The sequence below is a fragment of the Triturus cristatus genome, chromosome 5_1 (assembly GCF_964204655.1).
Source record: "Triturus cristatus chromosome 5_1, aTriCri1.1, whole genome shotgun sequence".
NCBI classification, from domain to species: domain Eukaryota; kingdom Metazoa; phylum Chordata; class Amphibia; order Caudata; family Salamandridae; genus Triturus; species Triturus cristatus.
In genome coordinates, this window is record NC_140587.1 from 858,707,252 (window position 1) to 858,734,706 (window position 27,455).

Below are 27,455 nucleotides of genomic sequence, written 5' to 3' on the forward strand. Positions count from 1 at the left end.
TTCAATAACACCAACAACCTTACAGTCAACCAAGGAAAGACCAAGGTGGTCATTTTTGGGACATACCATAAGAAGAACACACAATGACTAATGGGTAATCTACAAATCAACATGGTGGATTCATATAATTACTTAGGAGTTTGGCTGACAGAGCGGGCCAAGGAGAAGGCCCACCTAAAACAACTGAGCTCCAAGGCCAGCAAGGTCACACACCTATTAAAACAATTAAGCCATCACTTGATTAGTCTGTCAGCTGGCCCAATATTAACTGTCCTGAAAGCCAAACTACTACCAGCTACGGCCACCTGACCTTCCCCAGGCTACTGGATGTCGCCCTTAATTCAGCCCAAGTAAAGGCATATAAAGCTGTGCTCCACATCCTAAGATCAGCTAGGAACGCAAGGCTAAGACTGGAGCTAGGCATAGCAAGGCCAGACCTGACATGCCAGGGGGAGATTATAAAGTTAAACTTAAGGATACTAAGGGCCCGACCCACTCTTTGAAACACCACCTGGGAACAATCTTTGAGGGGTCAGACACGGCCTGGCGCATCAGCCTAGGAAAAGCGCTTAAAACATTGAAGATCAAGGAAGACAGCATTCCACGGTTGGACATTCCCCTGAATGCTTGGAAAAGATCCATAAACCAGCAAGTCCGCGAAACCTCCTTTGATCTGGACATCAAATCTCTCCGTTCAAGGGCCCACCTAGACCCTCTGAATAACTCCTACAAAGCAGACAAAGCACAACCGTACCTAAGTCAGGCTCTTACTCCACTGGCCCGAAGTAAAACTCTACATGAGGCTAACTACACTAGGAATTGCTGACTTCAACCCCGTATGGGCCCGTAAGGGCGAATCTATAAACTATGCCCCTACACGAGGGAATCCTGGCTGCATCTCCTATGCTGCTGCCCGAAGTTTAACAACGACCGCTGGAGACTCCTGCGTCCAATCTGTATTACTAACGGAATAAAGTCCTGCAGCGGAGCGTCAGCTTTGTGCCTATCCGCCACCGACACAACGAAACTAGCAAGACTGGCAAAATTCATTAATAAAATCAGGATTGACCTAAAAGCGGATGATGAAATCAATAAAACTCTGGCGAAGGGTACCGCAAATCTGGAGGAAGCAAGTTTAGCGGCCCTAAACATCCTCAGCCTGCCAGTCTAAGACAGCGCTAACATCAGCGAGGGCCAAAAGGAATGTAAGAGGCATTGGCCACTATTCTGTACAGCTGTTTACCGAGTGAGGCTTAAAGGGGACTCCACGAAAAAACACGCAAGGCCACACAGCACTGACTAGAACCTCCGGGGAGGGACGTTCGTGTTGGCACAGGGGTGCGGTGCTCAATTTTATGTAAGATAAACAGTTGCTTTTAGTATCATGGTTTTAAGCTTTTATATGCTGATCGTTTTTACTGTAATGATTTTAATTAATTGAACAGGTAATAAATACAAAATACAAATACAGTGGTGTAGCCTGGGAGTCAAGGCCATAATGCAAACAAGGGAAGTGAGCCCACAGATCGGTATTAAAATGCAAATCTAGTGGGGGTGCAGCAAGACTCTCACAAACCCCGACGCGACTGCCTGCTGCATTAATAATATCTCTGCCCCTGTTTGCAGGTGTGCATTTCCTTCTCCATCTCCACCCCACTCTCCTTCCACCATTTCACACTCTCGTCCCTATAATAACCTTCCTGTTCCTGCCTCCTCTGTTGCCCACTCATCCTTATCTCCTTTCTCTCGTATCTCCGAGATCTTTATTTTTGCCCCCTTCACTTCCTCATTCCTTGCCCCTTTTGCTTGTCTTTTTCTCTTTTTGTTACATTTTACGCTCAGTTTTCTATTTTTCACCCTCTCATTTTATTTCACACATTTTCTCTATTCTCCATTTCTCTCCGATTCTTTACTGCCCCTGTGCCCTAGCACCCCACCCTCTCCGAAGAGTAAACAGACAAGCCACAGGCAGAATTTGTTTGAAAAACTCTGAAACGGCGGGTTCTACAACAACTGCGATCGGTTCAGGGTAGATTGGGTTCTATTATCCCACCTCTGGGCCCTGGTGCCACTGCACCGGCTGCCCCAATAATAGCTACGCTCCAGAGCACATTGGGTGCAATGTTCCTTTGTCCTTCAACCATCCTGCCCTTCACCCTATTCACAGACGAGTCGCATCCCTACGATTACAATTTAACCACGTAACCTCGAGTTTCTGCCTCAAACCTCCTGGGGTAGAAGCATGCGGATTGTAGTGAAGAACTTCAAATAATACACCGCTGATTAGAGTTCATTAAAACTCGTTTTACTGGACGGACGTCATCTAACGACAGTTACGTTGCGCGGGAAACTTGAGACCCTGCCATGGTTGCTAGAGCAACCAGTCGCTGGCAGGGGTAGATTTCCCAGGCGCCGGCAGCGCCAGGGGCTTCCTGTCAGATGCATCGGACGCACGAGAACTCCCGTTCACACCTGTTCAGTGGCTACATTCCCTGTCGAAGGCTCTAGACGTGCAGCCAGCGGCTCGCTCGCCATATGGGAAAAAGACTTCCATTTGACTACATGGACATACAAATTATTTTCTGAAAATAGTGACCCATGTGTTTCTACAGGATGACCTTTAAGTTCACAAGTCACGGACCAGTGACTACAGCGCGAACAGCAGTTAAGCAAAGCAGCTGGGTTCCCTGTTAATGGTTCCCTGTTAATGGCAATTTACTCGCCAATGAAATGGACTCTACGCAGGTGGATGAAAATGCTGTAATGGAAGTTCTATACCACGTATTTCTGGCAACATATATTCATTTCGGATGCCAAAATATCGTTGATGAGCTGTTACACACCTTTCTTAAACCATGAACCATAGACAATAGGTCCAATCCACAGATTCGAATGCACACCTGTTTCAATTACATGCATAAACTGTCATCGGCTGACGTCGGTGACGCAGACGGAGTACGAAGCACTGTAGGACATCCACTTTGAGGTCAGAGGGGAGGGTCAATGGTCTCAGTATAGGCAGTATCGGTGAGCTACAAGGCCCCTTTATCTGAATGCGTACTGTGTGCCTGGGCTTGATGAAATGAGCATTTTTCGTATTTTCCAAAACCGGCTGGAGCTCTGGTAAACACTGAAGGAACGATGCAAGGTATTTAACGTCCCAGAAAACAACTAGCTGCATGTTGCTTATTGGAGCATTCCCCATATACGTGAATGACACGCTTTGAACCTTTTGTATTAATCTGGCTAAGAGTTACCTGGTCTTATTGAAACACCAGCAGCGAACAAATGAAGGGGTTTTGTTTGCAATTCGAGAGAAGCACGTTTTGCTGCATATTTCTGGGAAAAGTTCCAACTATTTAAAGCAAGTCTCAAATACCTCAACTCTGGGTTGCGTATGTGGGAGAGTAAGTTTTGAGTGTCAACCTTTGAGATCCTCAATCACGACAGCAGTTTCACATATGGCTCCAAAGACATTTGCCCCCAAAACACATGTCAGGTAGGCAGGTACCTCTTGACGGGTAAACATACTCAGTGTCACATCAGACAAGTCTGCTAGTCTGCTACACCACCAGATAAGCAACCAGGCCCCAAACCTAAAATTACAGCGTCCGACCCCATCTGGGGGCCACAGGGTAGCCAGGGTCCACTGTGCTGCCAACAGTGATGTTGACTTTTTTACCGCTGGTGTCCGTCAAATGATGGCTCTGCACATTGGACCAAGTACACATTTTCATCATTTAACTTGCAGGGCGAACAGTTAATGGCCTCAGGGAGGTCAGGTGGGTGACTGGAGCTCATAAATCAACAACAGATTAACTATTACTTCAATCATGCAACAAAAAGAAATACTGCACACGCCAAAGGTTTCAGTTACAGTGTTGCAATACACCTACAAGGAATAGGGGAAATATTAGTACCCTCCATGGAGCTCTTTTCCCCTCTTCTCTCCCTGCAAAGTACCCCCATTAGGGCATTATTGGCATCAGGTGCAGATTAGACACAGGTGGCGATCACTAGCAAGTACTCCAAATAGTAAATCATTGGTCAGTTCAATAGTCTCATGGCCTAACAAGCTTTTTCTGGCAAATGTTATCATTCTAGCAGCCAAATTACCTTTGTATATGTCAGGCACAGCGTTACAACTCGAGGCAGGCATGGCCCCACATTACCTGCTCAATGGCAGGAGTCGTCAGTGGCAAGGCCTGATGTTGTCCGCATCCTTGCGCCCTCAACAGACAGCAGATGTGGTCATGAGCCTCTTGGAACTAATGACGTAGAATTGCTCAAGCACGCTGCTCAACAGATTATGCAGCCGCCAGGCTAAGGCTAATTTGTCTATAGCAGATGCAGCCTCGGGGAGGTGTGGGGGAGCAAAGAGTAAAAGCAATGCAGGCAGACACTGGTTTCCACCAGCTGCAACCCCATAGGCCAATGTAGGAGGTGGCTTTTCTTAAGCAGTTGAGGGTTCTTGCCCAATTCAGTGTCTGCTCCCTGGGGTGCATCCTTGATGGCAGCGGCAACACTTGCCCATGGGTGCAGTTAGGAACTGTGGCGTGAGACAAGGAGACCCCTCAAATGTCAGATTAGTACTGACTTTGCTCCGTGTCGGTAATACTACAACTTGGTGCTCCAGAACCCGGGAAAATGCTGGGCTTCTCCTCCCGGATACTTCCTCCAGCTGCAAGGCCAGGCCCTTTCCTTACCTTTCTGAGCAGACCGGCAGGCCGGCTTCTAACTGCCAATGCAGGCCCTAAGCAACTCCAGCATCTTGTAGCCTTCAGGTAATGTCCCTCACCTCTGACAGACTGGCTGTCATGTGGACACTAACCTTTGTCACACCGCAGAGCTTCAAGTAGTTTGCGGAGCAGTCCCTTACTTGGTTGAGAAGAACCTGGAATTGGATCCAAATGGGGTTGTTTGGGTCCATCTTTCACACATTTTCCATCCAGGGCATGTGCATCCACTGTCTATAGTTTCTTAACTGGTTTGAGCAGGTTCTCTTGCAAATGCTATTGTCTGACTGCTTCTCTGATGGCTCCTACAGCAGTCAGCAATGATGCTGGCTCCAAAAAATATCCAAAACAATCACAATGAAGTGTAAAATCTCTGCATCTGGCTGTCATCAATCTTCCTAAAACAGCAATCAAGGACAGGCAAAAGCACAGGCTATGCCCAGAAACCTTCTGACCCCGAACAACAGAAACTACAGTTCTACCATCTACCCCTACCATCTACCAAATGCAGTGGTCAGGAAGTACTAATCAGTAGCCCTTTGCTAACAAAGTCCTTGTGAAATATCAGCTTTGTCTCCATCCTCCCTCACTTCAGTGTCGGGAGAAGCTACAGCCATCCTCCATCTTGTGCCTGGCTAAAGCCAGGCCATCTAAAATGGATCCCATAGGTCCTAGTACTCAGCTTCTCAACACATACAGAATCCTACTATTATACATGCATCACATTGTCACAGCACATACACGCACTCCAGATGAACATGGAATGTCAGCGCAAGGATCTGGGGTTTACATAACAATGCAACTTTACACACGAGGGGTTAGTACACTGCGCTCTCTCCTGAAACAGGAAAAGGTTCTGGTGTCATTAAAGATCCACATAACTCAGTGTGCTGCCATGACTGTTTTATGTGGTTCGCCCAAGGCATGGTCTCAAGTCATATGTCCACTATGAGGTCTCGATAAGTGCGCTCCTCCAGGTCACAGAATAAGTCTGGCCCTCACATTATCAGGGACATGCCGAGGCCTTTGCGCAACCGCAAGTTTAGTGTGAGGCCAGGACGAAACAAAAAGCCAGGATAGCAGGTTCACATGCAGCCAGGCACACAGGGCAGGCTGATGCCGGGTTATAGAGCACGGAATTATCCTGTTCCAAAACCCCCACCTCCACCCCTGAAGACTGTTTACTGAGCCATGTCACTGAGCAAACTCTCACATTACTATTGCTACCCGACTCTGTTGGTCTAAAAGATTGGATGGGTTAAGAAACGCCTTTTACAAAAATGCTTAGTGTACCTTACATGGGCAGTGAGAACATGTCTATAATTTAAGTGTCTATAATAAGCACCTTCACAATGTGCACCCCAGCTACCCGGGCTGAAGCATTTCCCAGACAATCAAGACGCTTGGGGAAGGTCACTTAGATTTGAAAGGGAATAAGGGACATGCATGAGCTACTATGAGAGAGATCAACATCAATTACAACAGGTGTTATGCGCGATGGCTCGACCTGAGTCTGTCGTTTACACTTATATAAAAACACATGGAGACAAATCACCGCAAAGACGAACAAAATGTAGGAATACCGGATCAACAGCCACACATGAAGTTTGCCTTGAAAAGCAGTGAAGGTATCGAATATTCCAATGTGGTGTAACAGGTTGACACTAATTTAGTGGCTCACAGTGCAACAAGTACTTCTAGGATTAAATCCATAATTCTGTTACAATGAAGAACATTTAGCACATTAAACAGAGCGGTTTCACATGGCGGAGGCTGAGTCAACCATGGCATGGCCCAACAGAAACCTGGCACTCTCATATTTTTCATCAGCACAATACATGTTAATAGTATGTAAAATCAATTCTCGCTTGTGCAGCCAAGTCAATACAGAGACCCAAAGAGGTACTATAATACCAAAAAAGAATACACCTTTATGGTTTGCAACTTTCTCGGATATGTCTGCTCAAAAAGAGAGTAAAATGGAAAACGGTGTAGGGCACAAAACAAAAACTTGAGCAACCTCTAGCTGCTGGATTTTACAAAGGCGAATGTCTCGAAAATTAGGTGCCCAATATGCCACTGGGAAGAAGGACGCCCGACACTAATGAATGTTAAGTTGTGTGTTCATCGCCGCATATCCATGCTACTACACAACCAAGTCACACCAGTCTGCTTTTTAAATGCGTATCAGTTGTAAATATGCATCATTGCAACGCGTTAAATTGTATTATACCAGCCTGGCTACATAGCCATCAAGCAAAATCCTGGTCAACAATCTATATGTCGCCACCCTTCAGTGAGTCTTCCAAAACCAATATAACGTCACTACCTGCAGCTCACGGGGGTCAAGGGATCTTCCAACCAAAGCAAAAAAAACAGGGAAATGCAGAATAACCACGTGCTGGCTGCTAGATGCATCACACTGTGTAAATATCCACATGTTAAAACGAGGAATTAAGTGTCAGTGCACGGCAGCGAAAGATCGAATAGTGTTTAAATTCCCAAAACAGCAAATCTCGTCAAATCCGGGTTTTTCAATGGAGGATGAACGATTTATTGCTGGTCAATTATTTTCTTAAAGTTTGCAAACACTGACATCCTGTGGAATATCAAAATATTACATCTATTTAAAATCGGGAAAAATGAAAGCGCGGCAATTGGGATTAGTGATTTCCATGAACAAAAGGCTAGGGCAAGCCACAAACACCTGCTGAGAGCCAAGTAGGGGATAGTGAGCCTTGCAAATACGCATAATAGTGAACATAAGGTTTCTGCATCAAAACAATCAATTTACCACACCTTACAGGGCTATGGTGCCGATCACTACATGACACGGCTACAGAGTCTTGGGAAAGTGGTGCTACCTGCTTCTGCCGGCACCATCAAGAGGGCAAGGCAACATGCACTTCTGGAAGGGAGACTCGTGGGAAACTATTTTGAAAGTCGGCTAGAATGTGCTGCAGCCTCCTTTTACTGCGACCAGTAAAAGGCAGCAACCTGGAGGAGGTGAATTAAGCACAGCAGCACAGTGGGGGGCTAGGAAAACCCATGCTCCAGAAGGTTTGAAGCTTGCTTGTTTGATCTGGTATTGGATTGGAGCATTACTGTCTGAGGAAGGGCGGGGCGGGCGGGAAGCAGGGATGACATGCCCGCTCGTTCCCTTCGGTGTGTGTGCAGCAGCCTAGCTTACTCAATGAAGGTAGGGGGTGGGGAGTCTGAGATTTCCCAACAAGCAACGAGGTGTACCGAACTGAAAAGGATAGGGTGGACTGGAGACATGGGACAGCGGTAATGGCCGAGGTTGGGGGGGCATCAGTTTTCAGTAGTAGTAAGGCTGGCCAGTGCAGGGCCTGAGTGAGATATTCAGGACTAGGTTGTCCACTTTATTCCAGTTGCTCCTCACAGCAATGTAGGACAGAGAGGCCTAGGAGAAGAGGGTAGCAATTCCGTACCGAACATCAGCAAACCAGGTATACGATAGGCAGTAAGAGCAATCCATTTAGTAGCCTAGGCCCAGCAACAAACTACGCTTGGAATTAGAGAGGAATAGAGGATCACAGGCTAGGGCAAAACTGAAAAATAGTAGCAAATGCTGCAGAAAACCTATCAATGTACAATGACTTTAAAACTCAAGGAAAGAAAAGTTTGAAAGTACCTGGACCATAAAGTTTTTGTACACTGTGGTGATCTCCACAGCAAGGAACCGGTGACCCGAATTGTTTTCTTACTTTTGAGAGAGAATATAGGAATTATACAACACATTTGAAGATATGAAGATTGGGTGTGTGGATAACTGTGCTTGAGGACATTGCAATAGGTTTTGTTCTACCTGGATGTACAATTGTCTATTGCTTGGCTTCAAGCGGTTGTTAAGATCTGAGCTACCCCTTATGATTATGTGGTTTTGATGGCATCTGTCTGTGGATGTAGCAGGTTTACTTACCTTCTTCACACTGTTTGCCATGAAATCCCAATTACAATAGGCACTTATTTCTGTGTGCTCTGTACAGTGGCGAGGAATTGAACATGATTGAATATGAACACCTTTATGACACACTGGCAGGCACTGTGATAAACTCACACCACCTTCAGACTCCTCTCCAGAGCCCTCACTAGTGCCCCATCATGAACACTCGCCCTCAACCAGTGCTCACCCATAAGCCTAGAGGCGATACAGTTCATGAAAAACAGTCATATTGCATGAAAAACAATAGAAGCACAATATAGGAGAACAAACAATGCTCTTTGGGAATGCAAGAGGAAGTTAAAAATACATGTAAACGGAGACTGCATCACTGTTCTGGATTACCTCAAGGTTTTTACAGCCATTGGGAATTCAAGCATTGTATTAGCTTGTGAAGGACATCAATTCAGGACCCAATAGGAACCCATTTCAAAGACAGTTTTTAATTGCTATCGCATGGGAGATCTGGGGAACCCCACTCACTTAAAACCCTCCTGGGTGCGGACTGATGTGGAGTGAATGGCAGAGGCCTAATCATACCCATGCCCTCAGCCCTGCCTGCAAATCACACATCTTCAATCACTCTGCTATCCCAGGCCCAGTCTTAAATGTGGGCAAGTTATTGAAACCTCTTGGACCTTTGAGCCAGAACCAAGCTGAGCTATAATGCAAAATCTGCCCGCCCCCTCACCAAAAATTATCTACAAAGTTATGAACTTTGCTGTAAAACGGGCAAGAGAAAGACATCCCCATCTATCATAAATTGCACAATGGAAAATCAGAATATCAGGAATCAATCTTGGTTTCTCGCTTGAACAAATTGGGTGATCCTCTGCAAATATTTTATTTCAGAATCTCTCTATTTCATTATCACATAGGTGAGTACCTTCAAGTGCACGAGTTCAGGAAGCGAGTAAAATCCTCACGTTTGATTTAAACTATTATAATGTTGCTCCACCTATTATAATCTGGACCACATACAGGTACACATGACAACTGTCTTGCCTCTGATTTCGCTTGTAGGACTGTCGTCAGGGCAGCAAGTAACATGAATATTTCTAAGTTCACAGTTAAAACTATCACTTTAAATAAATGCTTTTCAATGCAGTGATCCAATCTGAAGTACTACGGTGAAACGCTTTCATGTGTTAAAAAAACAAAACCTTAAAACTTTTTTCAAGCAACTTGTTTTTACAAGATTTTTGTTGCATGATGTACAAGCAACCTATTTCCATGGCTCGGCTCATTCACAGGCTCATAGAGCAAAGCCAGACAGTTCAGTTATCTCATCGCTCTCCCTATTAAGTTGGCTTGCTCACAGATTCCTAGTCTACAGCAACATGTTGCTGCAGATGGCTGACTCGGCTGATAATGCCAGGTCAAGACCCGAATAAAAGTATTAGGGTGGTGCCACACCCCATACCTTTCCCCTGAAGCTATGCCCTTATCATTGGTGGCTCCTCCGCTAAGGCGGAGGAGCGTCAGCCCATTCCTCAAAAGGAAAAATAAAATGACAATAACGTATTGTTATCATTTTATTTTTCCTATAGAAGTCAGTGGCTCTGTTTCCTGCGGGTGGGGCTGGCCAGAGCAGGGGAGGAGTGGTTTGTACTTCCTAAGTGCGCATGACTGTTTGGCTGGCCCTCTTGGGCCGGTTAAACAGTCATGCACACTTTGCATGTTCCCCACCAGGCTGTAATGCACAGCCTGATGGGGAACATGCACAAACAACATGTCCCAGTCTGAGTGCTGAACCAGGGCACTCAGACCAATCACAATGCTGCATGCAGCGTCGTGATTGGCTTAGGGGAGCCCAGGAACCGGGTGCTTCCTGCTGGAGACAAGAGGATGATGAAGGGGACGGGGAGAGGCGGCAGCCGGCTGTTCCAAGGTAAGTGCTTTTTTTTCTTTTTTAATTCTGTTACGAGATACACGAGACACCTCACGGCAAGAGAATTCACGAATGCTCGGCATCATTTGTACCACCGTGATACCAATGAGCTACAGAGTTTAACCCGAGTTGTACTATGGGACGGGATTTTACCTTCACTCATTGTCTATTCATTAGTTAGATGAGCACTGTCACCAGCAGTTTACGGCACTTGACCCAAGTATTACTGCAACACTGGACTTTACTTTCACTCGCCTCCTGTTCACTTGTTGGAAATCACTGTCACTTGTTTAAGCTCATTATGTGCGGTTGATTGTTTAATGTTTTCACTATACGCCACAGCTTTTACTGCTGCTGCATCGAGTATACTTTCACTAGTTTCCTGTTTATTTGTTGGAAGAGCGCTGTCGCACTGTTTAAGCACATCAAGAACGGTTGAAGGTTTAGCGTTGCCACTATACAATAAGGCGCTTTTAACCGCTAACATCACTCTGACAGAAGACTTTATATTTGGATTTAAAAAACTGATAGAGGGGTCATGGCCCAGAAATGTTATGAATGCTCACTACAATTTTCAACTTACGGTTCATGAGCGTATAGCGTCCGCCACATCCACCACTTGTTTACATAGAGTTCGGTAGACAGTGGTCTGTACCACAAAAGATAACCAACATATTGCAAATAATGCTCATATGTCATCTTTTTTGTGATAATTGATAATGAGTTAATAGCCAGAGTGTTGTGCATTCCACTTGTGTTATGTCAATATGCTCATACATTGTTTCTTGCGTCTTATGAGTAAATTACCCCCTGATGAAGGGCACACCCCGAAATGCACTGGGATAAGTGAAAAGCATGAGGACATAATTTACTTGGATGTCCCAACGTAACATATCCATGGATGAACATTGATGCATTAAATTACTTAATAAAAAACTGCGGCAAATTCAACATAAGCTGATGAGTTTTAGTTCAAACAAAGGTGTGTAAAAAGCTTGAGGAAGTTTCTCTTTGAGGAACGCACTTCGGGGACGCCACTCCCGGACAGGGAGGGCGCAACACATCAATGATCAGAAGGCGATACCCTTGTGCACCCAACCAGGATTACCCTACTCAACACAACAAAGGAGTGCGTGGTCACATACAAAACGTGGCTGGTAATGCCACACTAACTCAGCCAGTTAGGATCTTCATATTTACTTGTGTATTGCTGCAAGAGATTTATGCTTTTCTTTCTATTCCTTTCTGGGTGCGCCGCATGTGTCTTTCTGTCAGGGTGTCTTATGTGTATGGACTACCTCCTGTATGGGGTTGGGGTTCTTGTGAACATGCACTGGCACACTAGAACTCTGAACCTATACCGTGGCAGGGTAGCATGTGCTCTTGCTGACATCATACACCATCCCTCCTGTCAAGATCAATCTAGTTCATAATGGTGGTAGCCAATAAGGCAGTCCGTCTATCTGTACCTGCTGGTGGAGGGCTAGAATTATCCAGAGTCTAGCAATGACAGTAATTGTCTTGCTCTTGGGGCCATGATCTTCTGTTTTTCTTTGGGGCGATGTATATGCCTTGGAATACGAATGTTAGTGGAAGCAGGACTATTGCAGGGTTTCATTTTTATCTGGGGCGTGATCCTGCACCCTTATGGCTAGTGGCTGCCTTCTGTGTGTGATATCTCTAGCATTTGTCCTGATGGAGCTGGGTTGAGCTCCTGCATGATTAGGGTCTGGTTTCTTTGGCGGATAGGTTGGGTGTGCCATGCTCAGGCATACGATTATGGAGGCCACTGGGTAGTCTTCGTCTCAGTTCTCGTTGGTGCCTCCTGTTCTGCTTTATCTTCCCCTCGGGTCCTTGGTCTAAGGTGTGTTTTCAATAGCCTATCTAACTACGGTAGGGGCTTATATATGGGCTGTCATCCTACTGGCTTTTGTGAGGAGTCTTATAGTTGTGACTGTGGCCCTCGAGGAGATCGGATTGTTTCTTCTTCTATTGGAATTGTCCTTCAGCTATGGATACCGCATGTCTTTTTGTCACTACACTTGTGACTTTAATTTGTCTTTGCAGTGAGCGTGGCTGCATCTTGGTGTCATGGTTTACAGTGACCTAAACATTTGAGTTTCAGCAGGGTCAGGCTTCACCTGATGGGTGTTAACTCCAGTACTATTTATACTGTGATGAGTGCACAGGCACCTTTGTTCTGTTGGAACCTGCTCTTTGTTCACAGGTTGTCAACCAGGAGCACTGTGGCGTATGGCATGGAAGCAGGGTAAATTACAATTTCTGACTAGCTCTCTACATCTTGCAGTTTCCTTTGCGCAGTCCTTCCTGTTCCCGTTGCTCTTATATTTCTGGCTTCTTGGCTGGTACTTTTAGTGGCTTGGATCTGGGTGGTGGATGTCGCCCTGTGTGCTATCTGCATAGCTGTTTGATATAGAGATTTCTGTAGCTCCACTGCTTATCCTATAGGAGCTGGTCCTGTGCTTCTAAAAGGCCACTGTTGCTGCTGGTCTCTTGCTTGGTGCCTGCTGTCTAGCTTGGTGAAGTCCTATCTTGTACACTGATCCATCAAATTTGTGGTCTGGCTTAGGATGACCAACCTTGTTGTCCTTTTTGAATACTGCCCTTTTTTCTCTTACATGGTTTAGGTATGGCCTTCTGTCAGCTGACATGACTGTATGGCTGGAGGCAAATCGTGACACAAGTCATAACGCTTTGGTGCATGTCTGAGCAAGGATTGTGACAAGGAAGTGGATGAGGATCTAAAAGCTTCATTAAATTACCACTTATCTTTAATTTCTGATTTTTTATAGTTGATTTTGTAGGCTCGAAGCAACATGCATGTTCTGTCAAGCTTCCTGACTAAACCGCTGTGCTTACTTTGCAAAATACTAATACACTGTTACCTTATTCCATGTGTAACAATGTCCCCACGTATTAAAACAACATGCTCTTTTTTTTGGTCATTGAGGAGCTCCAGCCTCGAAGTGTAGGGTGTCTATATTCCTTGCAGTAGCCAAAGGGAATCTATTTAAAAGTTTAGCAAATTGAGCATCCCATCCATTCCAGCGTTTCTTAAAAGAAAAACAGGTATGATGGCTACAAATTAACACTAACTCATCTACACCCTCTTTAAAAGTGTTAAACCTCTGGTTAAGTAATCTCTAAAACCAAAATACGACGATCCAAGTGGTTGTAAAACATCCACCATAGGATCTTGGCGAGTTACCTTTGCCCAAGCAGAAAAAACCTGAAATTCTGATAACCAGCAACATTACATGGCATCTGCCTTTCAAGGGGCTTAGGGAGTAATACAGTGGCAGCACTTTTGGAGAGAAACATGCTGGAAATGATAAACTGCTGAGAGACGGTTTTTGTGATCGACAGCGTGGAACAGATCTGCGGTGGCAAACAAACTCTAATGTTGAGGAAACTTGAATCATGCCACATATTACATATGGAAACACTGAGCCCATAGAGGCTGAATATGGATAAGGAAGGGTTTGTTTATTTAAATATATAAGGAAGGCACACAATATACATGAGTACGAGTATGAAATATTAAAAAATAGGGTTAAAATTATAGGATGGTGAACTAGAATAAAATAACCACAACTCACATCCCCGTCATGCACTGCTTACAACCTCATATGACACTCATGACACCATTAAGTACATCACTGACACCATCACACTATTTAAAAAAAATATATATATATATTTATTTTTTATACAGATATATCTATATAGATAGATACCTGCATTTTAAGGGTCCAGATAGCTATATCTTGTTAACACTTTCAAAACCACTCAAAAAAATGGAACACTACTTTCTCAGAAACTACTGATTGGATTTACGCCAAGCCAAGCAAAAACCCTTGTAAGTGTAAAGTTCTAATTTCATGCCATGTCTGGTGTAATACTGTTCAGATATGTTTTCTGTAAGGGACAGAAAAACCCTGCGGGTGAGAAAAACAGGAAATGTCACTTGTTTTATTCATGCTTAACAGATCTGCACAGAACCGGACATGTCGAATTGAATCAATGTTTATATTGGAAAGTTCCATGCAGATCTGTTGACAGCGCTAAAGTTAAGAAAACCAAAAATACCTTTTCAATGGAAAATCTGAACTAACCTACACAGACTATACTGCTGCCTCTAATAAGGTATATGAATGCAGGACATGCAGGAGTGCTTTTATTGAACAAAGTGCAGTGCTATAACAAAAACAAAAACTACAATTCACACGGAACTGTGAAATATGTTAAACATTTCATAGTTCCCCATGAAATAGGGATTTTATCATAATGACAGCCCTCAAATCACTCCGCAAACCTTTAGCACTGTTTAGATACAAGATTATGTGGCGAATGTACCTAAATTATGTGCAAAAATGCAAATTATATGGCATATTCTTTGTCAAGAGTTCATGCTATTGAAAGAATAGAACTGAAATGTGATATAAATATAATAGAGTAACAAAACCAGAGCCAATGGATAAATGCACTATAATGCCTGTGAAGCTCTACAGATGAGGCCCGCTTTGTACCTGAAACGTAAAAGAAAATGTATGCAAACAGTACAAACAAGGAATTACTGGGTTTGTGTTCGGAGGGAAGTCACCTTTATAACTCTGGAGAGCTGTGCTGCCCGATTTGTGTATTTATTTCTGTTGCATGGTTGTTTTTCCACTTGTTACATATATATCACATATGAAGATGCCAAGAGTTAAATATGCTGCTTATTATCATTGCTGGGTGTGGGGATTGGCCATTATTTACGAGTGGCAAAGCCTCAAGAGGGTTGCGATGCCCCTCGCTTCCTTCAATAATGGGAATAAATAGCAAATGGCACTCAGTGGAACTGCACGTATGGTTTATGCTATGCCGTTTTTTCATATCCAGCATTTAAAAACAAGCTAGTTAACCACAACCTAAGGGGTTACGTGCAGTGAGAGAGAGTCAAACTAACTAGACCTCGTGATTATTAACATTATATGCCTCATGCTGTTTTCTTCACTAAAGAACATAAAACAGTGAGGCATAAGTCCGTTATGCTCTATTGTGGTAACATCTTTTTACCGTACTAATACATATGCAAATCTGTGTTTATTAGCACAGTTGTCGCAAATAACAGGACATGTTGGGGCACATTAATTTTTACAGGCACGGCATACATATGTGGATTATTAAAAGTCTATGCAAAACCCTTTGCTGTACATTCGCACACTGGGACTACAGTACCTTTATTGTACTGAAAATACCCCCATACATCGTCTCTTAAGAGGAGGCTTGGGCTGGGGACCCCCGACTTTCTGTTGAGGACCGACTACCTTGAGTGCCAGGACCTTGAGCTTTGACTCATTTAAGACCCCCTTGGCCAGTGTGCCAACCTGTCCTGGAAGTTTGTGTGGGGATCTGAATCTATCATACATATTTAAACAGGTGCACAGCTCCTCAGGTAGAGAGGAAAACGCTTCTTAATTATCACCTGTGACAGGGAGTGTCTAGGGACCATAGCCTTCACTCTTCTGGAATCACTGATATTCAGTTTAACAAAGCACATGCGAAACAGTGCTTCAGGCCTTTTTTGTTCGACAATGAACATTATCAATCTACCAAATCGAGAACTCAGTTGCCCACAGAAGCATGACTTGCATGTGACCCACTGATTTTCACCCGAAACTCACCTTAACTTGTCCACAAAATGCTTTCCTAAAAGTGTGTCTACCCACCTTGGATGGGTAGGGCAGTATGCAACTTTGTGCCATGTCGTTTGTTGAACCATTACCAGCACTGAACGTGAAACATTTTCCTAGGTCAGCAGTGTAACATCTGCAGAAAGTTAATGCTGGAGTACTATAGTCAGATTAGGCAAGAATGCTCATATTGAGACGTGCTTGCAGTAAGCAGCCCTAGCGTTCAGACTGCTGTCATCCACGTATTCTAATCTGGTCAAAGACTTTATAACTGAGACACTGAGCCCACTGGAAAATAAATTAGTCCACTTACTCCATCAGCAAACTGTTAATATATTCACTTCCATCCATGTGTCCAAACTGGAAGTCTCTGTAAAAAAAAGCAAACCAAGGGTAAAATTATTAATTCACTCCCACAGTACTCTGAGAAGCCTAACAAAACGTACATATTACTTTAAATAGCTGCATTCTAACATACATCATCCTTTCTTAAATAGCACATAAATACATTTAGGAAGAACTACACAACTCCATACATTTTTAGATTAAATTTTATAGCATTTGCTTCGAACATTTTGGGATCATAATGGGCAATACAGACAGGAAAGCAGGGAGCGTAAGATGGGTAGTGAGTATTTTTTTTTTTTTTTACTAAAGTAAATTTTTGCAGTGAAAATTACACAAACCTATGTGTAAGTTACATGAGATATCAGAAGACGGCTGTTTGGGAACACATTCAGTCTGCAGGATATTTCCTACTCTAACCAGTCTGATTGTGAACAATGTATTTACTAATTTTGCATCATGTGAATTCCTCTGATTTTGGAAGTGTAGTTTGTTTTGAGTGGGCTCATGCACATCTTATGCACCGAGTGTTTTTTTTTTTTATTAAAAGGTGGGTTTTGGGATATCTGGAAGGTGAGGGGTCTTGAAGGTGATGGGTCTCTAACGTTCTGTAGCACTATTTTTTCAGGCAGTTCGGACAGGGTGAAAAGATAGGATACAGGCCTTCAACCACATGCACAGGCTGTCCTTTTAGCCAAGACTGTTCCTGAAAATGGTTTCGTTTCTCGTAACATCGCAGTATGCGGTTCAGTCATCTTTGAATTAGTCATACTAGGTGCATTCCTCAGCATAGGTGTGCTATTTACACAGATACAATAGTTGGTTCAAGAAGTTCGAGATATTTTGCATTCCTAACACAATTGTAAGTATGCTTTGCAGTCGAAAGGGCTTAACGGTGCAGGAAAAGCACCTTTTGTTTTTCCTGTTGTGAATTTATCATCACAGAATGCATGTTCATTGACCAATAAAATGTAAGAATCAGCCTTAGCCTACTTCCATCTGATGGACAAACACAGTGTCAGATCTACTGAACCTTACGAATGAAAAACAGCCTAAAAGGAGGATGACCAGAGGGAGGGTGGGCAGGCCTGGGGAAATTTGACTGCACCCCACAACACGTACCTTTCAACATGGCAAACAAACTTTGGGGGAGAGGAGACATTAATCTCCTGGTTGTAAAATACAAACCTGTGAAAATGGTCCCTGTAATCTTTGGCGACTTCCTGAACAATTGACTTCAACCTAAAAAAAATAAATAAAGAAATATAACTTTTACTTGGGAATTAAACTCAAATATTTCACATGTGCTTCATCCTCTCTTACATAGGACAAACGACTTACATTGACGGGGATTTTGAGTATGTACAGCATTCTAAATCACATATGGAATAATTAGATACCGTGAGTAACGCGTCACACGGCAGCATATTTTTACATGTGCTACTACTGTTGCTCCCTTGGAACTGTGCCACAAAAAGCCACAATGAGTGCCGAAAGGGAACAGGGATAACCCCGAGATCTAAAGAACATCCATAAACATGAGATATCTAAAACTAACAAGATAACTACCAAAATACGAATGAGAACTGACACTGAAAATAATGCCAGGTAGGTTTGTTTAATTAATATAAGCAAGATGTTTAATATCTGGTGATCTGCAGAACAGTATATTTTTTTAATAAACTGCACAATCAACTATCGCGTATCAAATCCTCTTCCCAATTTCAAGCTCTGGTCTTTGTGGGAAACTTGACACCTAGTCCACCCAACCCTGAAAGCAGCTCAGAGAGAACAGCGCCCACTTCTCTGATGGACACACAAAGGATGCACTGCTGCGTTTCTACTTATCTGGACTGTTGTGAACGCTGACGTATTAGAATATTTCACGATCAGCACTATTACGGACATCCTGTTCAATGACTACATTTATATGAAAAATATTTAAGAGCAAAATGTTATTGTGATCAACTGTGTTTTGACCTTTACTTTTAGGAGGGTATACAACACTCCCCATTTTTCTTTGCCACCCCCTCCCTGATTAGGTCACGCCTACCAGACAGCGCAAGCTGCTTGGTTGCAAAAGACTATTGTGGGCCTATCAAGACCTTACAGTGGCTTACAGCCCACCCATTGCTCACCAATGGGTTGGGTTTATGGTCACTGTCGTTTGCTTGCTTCTAATTTAATATTTTCACTTGTCCCACTATGTCCATTTTATGTTTCTCTGTCCCCTAGAGCATTGACGCTTTACCATGCTTGCCTTCTATCCTTCCACTGCTCACATTTAGGGAACTACATTTTTTTACTGAAGCACTTCTTGAGAGTGCAGGCATTTTTCAGCTCTCTTCCTCATGTGCTTCTCTCCTCCCACGCACTCAGTGTTACTATCGCCCTTTTGTTGCAAGCTCTCGCTCATGAGCTTCTCTTCCAACCCCCTCTGTTTTTCTCCTTAATGGGCTGCTTTTTGCCCCCCCCCAGGCCAACTCTGTTGCTTCTAACCACCTGCGTACACCATTTTATTTTTTAAAGTGTTTGAGGAAAACCAGGCAGCAAGTGGCTGCCGGCTCACTGTCTTTTTTAATTTTTTGAAAGCGATTTTGCCCTACTTTTTTTTACATTGGTTTTTAATTAACCGATCCATCTGTGATCAGTAAATAAAAAACAAAAATTACACCCGCGTCACTTTGCTGGCACGTATGTATAATAATATTGCATGGGTAGGCACACGTCATCATGTATACAAGTGCATACAAAAATGATGCTGCCACGTCATTGAGACTTTTTATTTTGGACTTGCTGCATAGCATTGCCAAATGGCATTTGCAAAACCAAAAAGTCCCAAAGGTGCAACCTATTGCCTTTTGCAATGCTTGTTTTGTTTTCCGGTCACACTTCGGGCTCTCAGGTCTGTAAGCCTCTCTGTATGTGCTTTTCCCCACTGCGCCTCTGTTACTTTGCTTCTAGTACAGAAAGAAAGTAAATGGATTCACTTTTAATTGCCCGCGGGATGATTTGCCAGGCAGCTTTCAACTTCTACTGTGTATATTAAATTAAAAAGTGCCATGCATTATACTGCCTACGGTCTACGCTGGTCATGTTGGTGTCAGGTGCCAGATAACCGGGTTCAGCACTAGTGCACTCTTTGAAGGCAACTGACACTTGTACATTACATTTTTATCACCAATAAGAAATATAAGGCTTCATTTTGGCGTTTTGGTTTCCTGATCCATTTCAGCCATCCTTTACATCAACAGCATATCAAGCTCAACTTGATAATTGCACGTAGAACCTATTTTGTTGTTTTTAGGAAATATATTTGTAACTTGTGCTGCAATTACAAGGTATGTTTGTAGGCATCTCTCTGTCAGGGTACCATGGGAAAGCTTTGGTTTTTCGATTTCTGACAAAGGAGTATATTGGATTTTAACATTATAAATATTTTAAGAAAGCTACATTAAAGACCTAATCAACAACGCATAAAATATGGTAAGACATTTTTTTTGTGTTCTTCATCTCAAAAATCACAATACACCGATATTTGGAATATTCTAAACCCGTCTTAAGGATTTCAAGACAACGAAATGCAGATTCAGGAAGAAAATCCTAAACCACATTTATACCAGTTGATTTATCGGGATGAAGTAATTTTTTCCCTTGATTTACAAAGTAAACTTTAAATTCTCAACCAATGGAGGAATATCAATAGTCCGGATTAATACATTTATTTGCACACATTTTGAATTTGTATTTTCAATTTCATAATATTCGTCCAAGATCTCCGAGTTATATATACAACCGATGCACTTTTGGAATGTTAACGCACATCAGATAGTATGCATCATGTCTTTCATAAACTCTACCTGATCTCCTGCAATTTTAGATGACTCTAAAGACCGAGTAGCCAGTATCGATGGGCCGCTGTCTGTTCTTATTTATGTGCAGTGGGCGGCCAGAGGCTCCCAGGGCCAAGAAACACAACAGGCATTTAAATATAAATGCAGAAATAAATCAAACAAGGGCTCTTAAATAGGTGCAGGAACTTAAGACAGGTGTCACTATGATCTAAAGCAGGGAAAGATGGTGCACACCTTCCAAACCTGGAAGGCCCCATACCCCTGTGCGCGAGTCCCAGGATGAGGTGAAGTCATCTACTTCCTGCAGGAAGGTGTAGCGGGTGAAATAGTGCAGAGCTCAATTGATGCATTCATGAATTACATACCAGAGGTGGCATAAAAAAACTCGAAATTAAACGTGAGAGCAACTACTAATAAACTATATCCATACAGGGAAACACCAACAATAAAAGGAACCAGACCTTGGTGCCGAACATCACTCACAGAATCTGGTATGTATATTGACTCGGATCACTAAAATATAAAAAGATACCACTTTTTAGAGATGTTACGGGGGGAAGGAGTAGCTATGCATGCTGATAATCTGCTATAAAATCCAAGGACCACAGGCAATCATGTCCGTATCGAAGGACACAATGGTAACAAGCGAGAAATTGTGATTTAAGAAACCTCATCCTACTTAAACAAAATCAAGTGAAAAGATTAACAGATGAGAATAATTACTGCCATGACTGGCAGGCAGAAAGTGCCAAGATGATAGTACAACTATAGGTTTATTTCCAGTTTGAAAATATTCCATATCTACCAAAGGCTCAGATCAAGAAACTCAAGGGTGTGATTAATTCACTTTTTTGCCTGAAAGATCAAGAACGTCACAAAACAAGCAAAGCCAAAAGGTCTTGGCAACGGACGAGCTATGAGCTTTAGGCATTGTTAATGTGAATGCTTTTTAGCCATAGGTTGACACCTTTAGCCTTTGCCAATATATATTTTTTTGTGCCAGAGCAGATTAGACTAGTGTTAATCCTTTCCTATTTGCTTGGCTAAAGCTGATAATGTAGCTTTAGGGCAGGACACCAGATTGTCATATTTGAATTGCATTTTTGGTTAAAATTTGTTTAATACAAAATTAAAAGTTAGCTTGTCAGCCCTATTTCTTCACTACGAATATGACACAGAATTTAGCCAAGTGAGTAAAAGCGAATATCTGAGAAACCACTGGAAGTGTATTACCTGCATTCCAGTGACTGGAAGGCTGGGGATGCAAACACTGGTGTGAATGAGGGGTGTGTTGAAAGGCTCCCTTTACAAATTCAATGAACACTTTTGTTAGCAAATAGCTGCTGATTATACTTTCTAAAGAACTGCCCTTTTTAGGTCTCGCAGACCTAGCGCTCGAGCACGCATTCGCTCCTCGCTCTGCGAGGCTTAATGTAGTCGAGGATTTCAGAAGGGGACTTAAAGCCCCGCCCATCACTCCCATTGCCTGGCGTCATCCTTTATGCTAAACGCTGGCCTCCGATTGAAAACAAGGCTTTTTTTGTTACCGTCCTGTCTTCTTCTCGGCCAGCCCATCCGGACTGGATCTTTTGCTTGCGGCATGACACGGTCTCTTTTAATTAGTGGGGGAGCACTTTATTTTTTTTTTAGTCGCTCAATGGCGACAGCTTGTTCTGCATGTGAGAAGCTTATTTACGAGGTTGTCTATAATGCATGGCATGTGGGAGGCGGCGTGTACTCCTACTGCGCAGGCTGTATCTGTTTTGTGTGTCACAAAGCTTGTACTGCTCCTGTATTCATGTGTGAAAACGGCATTGCTGCTGCAGCTTGTGCGCGCGAGGCGAGCTGGCACTGCCGGTATCTGTGCTGTACTTAAGCGCACATTTAATGGTTTGTGAACGGCGCCGCCATTTATGTTTTAAAAACCAAATCATAAATAAAAGGAATTGTCATTTACAATGCCAATAGCTCAAACTTGCGAAATGTGAGACCTAATACATTGCAAATGCTTGTTAAAGATGCCATGAGTGAGTAGGGGTGGAGCTGAAGGTTGAAGGGGATCATTTAGGTGATTGGATGATAATGAACACACACACACTGATAACAAAATGCATGTGTAACCTACACATCCGGCGATAAAGGAATATTTTATCCACAGCACCAGGGGGATAGAATTAAACACGATTAACCACAGCACCAGCATTATAACAAGGAATACATTAAAATTCCGTGGTGGTGGCTCCCCTAGCAGCCCCTGTCCTGCACTGGCAGGATCTAGTGATGTATGGGTTACACTCTTATTCTACCTATTACACAAGTATCAACACAACAGCCCCAGACCACCTTACATGTTCATCCAAAACAGTCTCTAGGGCAAAACGAAAACTGCAGTAAAAGAAAAGTAGGCCATGACCCATCAAACAAAAACAGAGAAAAGGTCAAGTGCAAGGCAATACCTGAGTATTTAAGCAGGAACCACCCATTCCAGGCAAACACGCCATCATAAACAAGGACTGTATGAGCCCACAATCCCTCCAGCCACACATGTTGCAGCGCAGTGGAATGCTCCTTTTGTAAAGGTCCAATATTAACTTATCTTGCTTATTGCTATATTTGAGTGTTAAAATGGTACCAATGAAATGCAACAAATCCCCAAGCTGTGTAAAATTGATAAAATAATTAAGTATCACAAAGTATTCTGCGTTTCACCGCATAATTTGCCTTTTCTTGCTGCATAATTTACTCAACTGTGCCGTTAAATTCCAGTTGCCGTGAACAAAAGTAACAACCATGAGGTGTTTGCCTGTACACTACTAAGGAAAAACTGTTTTAGCCAGAAAAAGTACTTACAGGTCAATGATGCTACAGTGGGTGACACAAGACAATGCTTTCCATGCACAGCAAATGGTGCATGCAAAAGGGGAGAACTACATGGGAATTCTAAATTATATAACTTATTGACAAGGCGCATAGAAAACTTTGGTCAGGTCACTACAAGTTTGAAAACAGGGGGAAGGGTGCAGTGCTCGCATAAGACAAGCAATCGAGTTCAGTGTGGCCGTCAGTGTGTGACCCGCCGGTCACGTTTGAACCCGGCAGGGCTAGCTCAGGCAGCCATCCTTCCGACACCGATAAACAGAGTATCCCATAAGTCATAAAATGTGAGTCAGGCAGAGATACAGTTAGCTGAGCACCTTAAATACCAGTTAAATTATTACAGAAAAACAAACAAAAACAATGAAAGACTGCCAGGACATACATGCATACATGCAGCTAGACACAAAGGAAGACAAACTGGCAGTCAATATGCAGAATTTATTAGATATAAAAAGTGACACATAGAAAAACAAACATAAAAATACAGGCAAACGCAGAGACACGACAGCACACGGGCAAACAATTTAGAGAGATACACCGACTAACAATTCCATTATCTTTTAGCACAAAACATGTTCTAACCTCATATTTGTTTAATTCTGTAAAGTCAAGTTGCACATTCAGTTGACTGTATGCACCTAGTGCTGCAGGGAGAATAAATGTCACAATATTCCATTCCATGCAATGCTGCTTAGTAGTGTATAATACCGGGGTGAGCATGGAATGGTGTTGTAACCCGCAGGAGAATTGATCACCGATGCGAATGACAGTCACAGGGCACATTGGCCAGCCACCTGTACCAGCCTCTGTGGAATCCAATTAGGATAGACCTAAAAATGACATCTCTCGCATCCCCCCTTCTAAAACCCCCAGCAACAAAAATATTTATATGCCATCGCAGGGCAGCCAGCAAAAACTTCATGTCACCCACTTGAATGATGCATGGCGAGTCTGCTGATGCTCAGAGCTTCTGAGCCTAGGGTGGAATTGATGCTCATCTATAAAGTATAGCAATCTGGGTCGTTACGAGCGCAGTCAGCTTCCCTTTCGCAGAGTTGAGAGAAAAAATGTAGATTCGGCGGATCACCTAGGAGATGTCCTGACCTCCTTATCGCTGGAATTCCCAAGGTAGGTGCGGCGTGGATTGGAAGAGAGTACACCGACTGTACCCAGTGGTGAGAGGACTGGCCTTAAGGTGCAAGATGACGCATTTGTAAATAAAAACATTTTGTTATGTAGACGAGCAAGGGGCGTTTATTTTGCTATCATTTGAGAGAGGCACCGTCTTTGACTAATGCAAGTTAAAAAGTAGTCCCAAAACAGTGACCTACAATAACCACTGCACATGTTCAACAGTGGTTGGGGCTGTCACTCGGGCAGGGCTAAAAAGCGGAAAAGGCAATACCAGACATGTCCATGGCAAATGGAGAGTCCACAAAATGAAGGGACGATGGATGCAGCCAGTGGCAAGAATATGGGCAGGCAGAAACACACGATGTAGATACACCATGTCTCAGTTCGAGACAGCGCAGGCGCGCAGTCTTTGAGGCGAGACCTAAAAAACGAGAACCATGGGCTGTCCAGGACGTACAGTGCTACATAAGCAGTGATGAAAAAGCATGCCAGAGAACAAAATAATCGCTAAGGAACAAAATCGTATGTTACCAGTTATAGTTTTCACTAAATAAGTTCTGCATTGCATGTTACGATTTGCAAGCTTTGAAATATATATATATTTATCTTTAAATTAAAACTAGATTTATACATTACTATATTAAGTTATAGAAAAACCTAGTGAGATTGTTTAAGAAATATCTCTATGGAAATTGTTATTTATTGCAGACAATCTCAAAAGGCCCAGAGATATTTAAAACAAAATAAAAAAGTCGCGACTATTGATGAACAGTAACTAAAGGTGGGACATAAAGAAAATACAGCCAAAGAGGAAGGAAACAAAGAACTGGAGCACATAACAGTCCCATGTACTTATGCTACTGAGAAACAGCTCATTGAGGAGAACACAAACATGCTTATTACCGGATACCATTCCTTGGGAAAGATTGGCTGAGAATTTGAAATCCAAGATAAACGGTAATAAATCAGCAAAGGAGAAAGCTGTACTCTCTTGCTCTACAATAAGTACTCTTACATCGGCTCATTATTTCTGAATTCCATTAGTAACACCATAGGAATCACACCTTGAACTGCAACCAGAATTCAAATCAGTGGATTTATCTGTTGAACGTGTATGAATGGCTGGAAGATACGGAAGCACAAGTGGCATAGATAAAAAAGCCTCTCCTAGATACAGCCATCAGGTGTAGCAACTTGATTGGGTGTAGCAAGCCATGCGAGTGGGACAGACAATTTAGAGAACTTCAGACGGAAGAGAATTCTTCTGATTATTGGCAAAAATGAAAGGGTCAAAGGCAGTGACTGAAATAACTATCTAGTTTTTTTTTTATTGTGGTCATAGAGACTTCTCTACAGAAGCACAATGGCACAGAATCTACCTTTTTACCCACAAAAGGCAAAAACCAAATCTAGGGCTCTTTTGCACTCCTTAACTAAATGTAATCTTGAAAATTAACTTTGACAGCAAGTCATTCTGGGAACTTCTGCCCTTTTTGGAGGTTTGAATTTGTTTTTTAATCGAGAACTCATAATGAGACAGATTAGTTAATTACTTGGCCCCATAAAGATGGCAGATGTCCAAAACGGTCTTCCACAACCAGCCAAACATAATCGAATTATTAATCGCTTATCTTATTTAAACAAGCATTGGCAAATGCAAAATATCTAGATATAATGTTCCAGTGCACATAAACACAGGCATGCATAAATGCTGTTTACTTGTGTTGTATACATAAATTGTGTTTGTCACATTAATGTCTGCAATATTGGCTTCACCAATCCTGGATAAAAAAAATAAAGATTGCTTTCTGTATAGAAAGCGTAAAGGAGATGTATAATTGAATGTAACATACAAAATGATGATTGAGTGCAATTTACACATGTAAAATAGTCCCTCATGCATGCCAGAGAAAGCACATACTGGAAGGCAGAATGATATACCAAATACCCAATAGCAGGATGTGGCCAAATAATACACATCTGGGTGGAGCCAAAGAATATTTTATGCAGGTTTTAAAGAACTGGTAACAATATATATATCATCCAGACAGTTGTGATACCAAGCCAGACCTAAAAATATGGAACTTTCCTTTGATGCGATTACTGTGAGAGATAAGAATGTCAAACGGTACTTAAAATGAAATTTCAATCATACAACATTAAAAGAGAAAATCGTTTAAAGTGGAATCTGTATATACGATAAATACCTCAAACATCCAAATGGCCCTTGCTGCAGAAGGCACGTTTCTTTGAAAAATTAGAAAACATCCAAGAAAATTGAATGTGTTAATGTCTTTTTTGCATGGCCAATTGTTTCTATTTAGGAGATAGGCAATTTGATTTTCAACTCCGGAATGACGGTTTAAATCAGTTATAGGAGGTTGATGAGTAACTATTAATTTAAGCACTAGTATGAGCCACAGATTTTGCAAACATCTCATTAGAACAAGTGGACTGAGAGAAGCATGTCATTTTATATAGTGCCTTTAACGCCTATATCCCAAGATGGATACCACCTTTTTTCAATGCAGACTCTGCATGATTCAAGGTAAAGAAGTCCATCAATGAGATAAGTTACTTAAGGTCTATAAAATTCACAGTGGTCTTTAAAAAACATAAAAAAGAAAATCTATATGACATTTACTCTTTCCGCCATCACTGGTATTCACTTACTGATTTATCCTGGTAACCAATATCAATAAGAGAAAACAGTCAAATCTCTAATTGATCCAGTTTATAGAATTGAAACATGCTTGATTGTTTTCGCAAACTGAGTAGTTTGAATGGGCAGCAGACGGAATAAGGGGTAGTTATTTGACGTAAACTTATTAAGTGATTCCAAGTTTACTCATAATCAAAATTCAGGATTTTTATAAAGCCAATGAAGATTTTACAATATCTGGGGTTATCTGGTATACTCTATGGTAGTAATTTGGAGTTTACTAAATCTTACTC

At 42.5% G+C, this 27,455-nt stretch overlaps 1 protein-coding gene across 1 annotated transcript in view; it reads right to left on the minus strand.

Annotated features, from left to right (window-relative positions):
* The window catches only part of TMX3 (thioredoxin related transmembrane protein 3), a 258,760-nt gene that overhangs the window by 33,774 nt on the left and 197,531 nt on the right, over positions 1-27,455 (minus strand). Inside the window, exons 12-13 of the mRNA XM_085605893.1 lie at positions 17,824-17,877; positions 16,604-16,660 (exon numbers count right to left, since the gene is read on the minus strand). Of these exons, the coding sequence (XP_085462019.1) occupies positions 16,604-16,660; positions 17,824-17,877 (111 nt within the window). The remainder of the gene's footprint in view (positions 1-16,603; positions 16,661-17,823; positions 17,878-27,455) is intronic.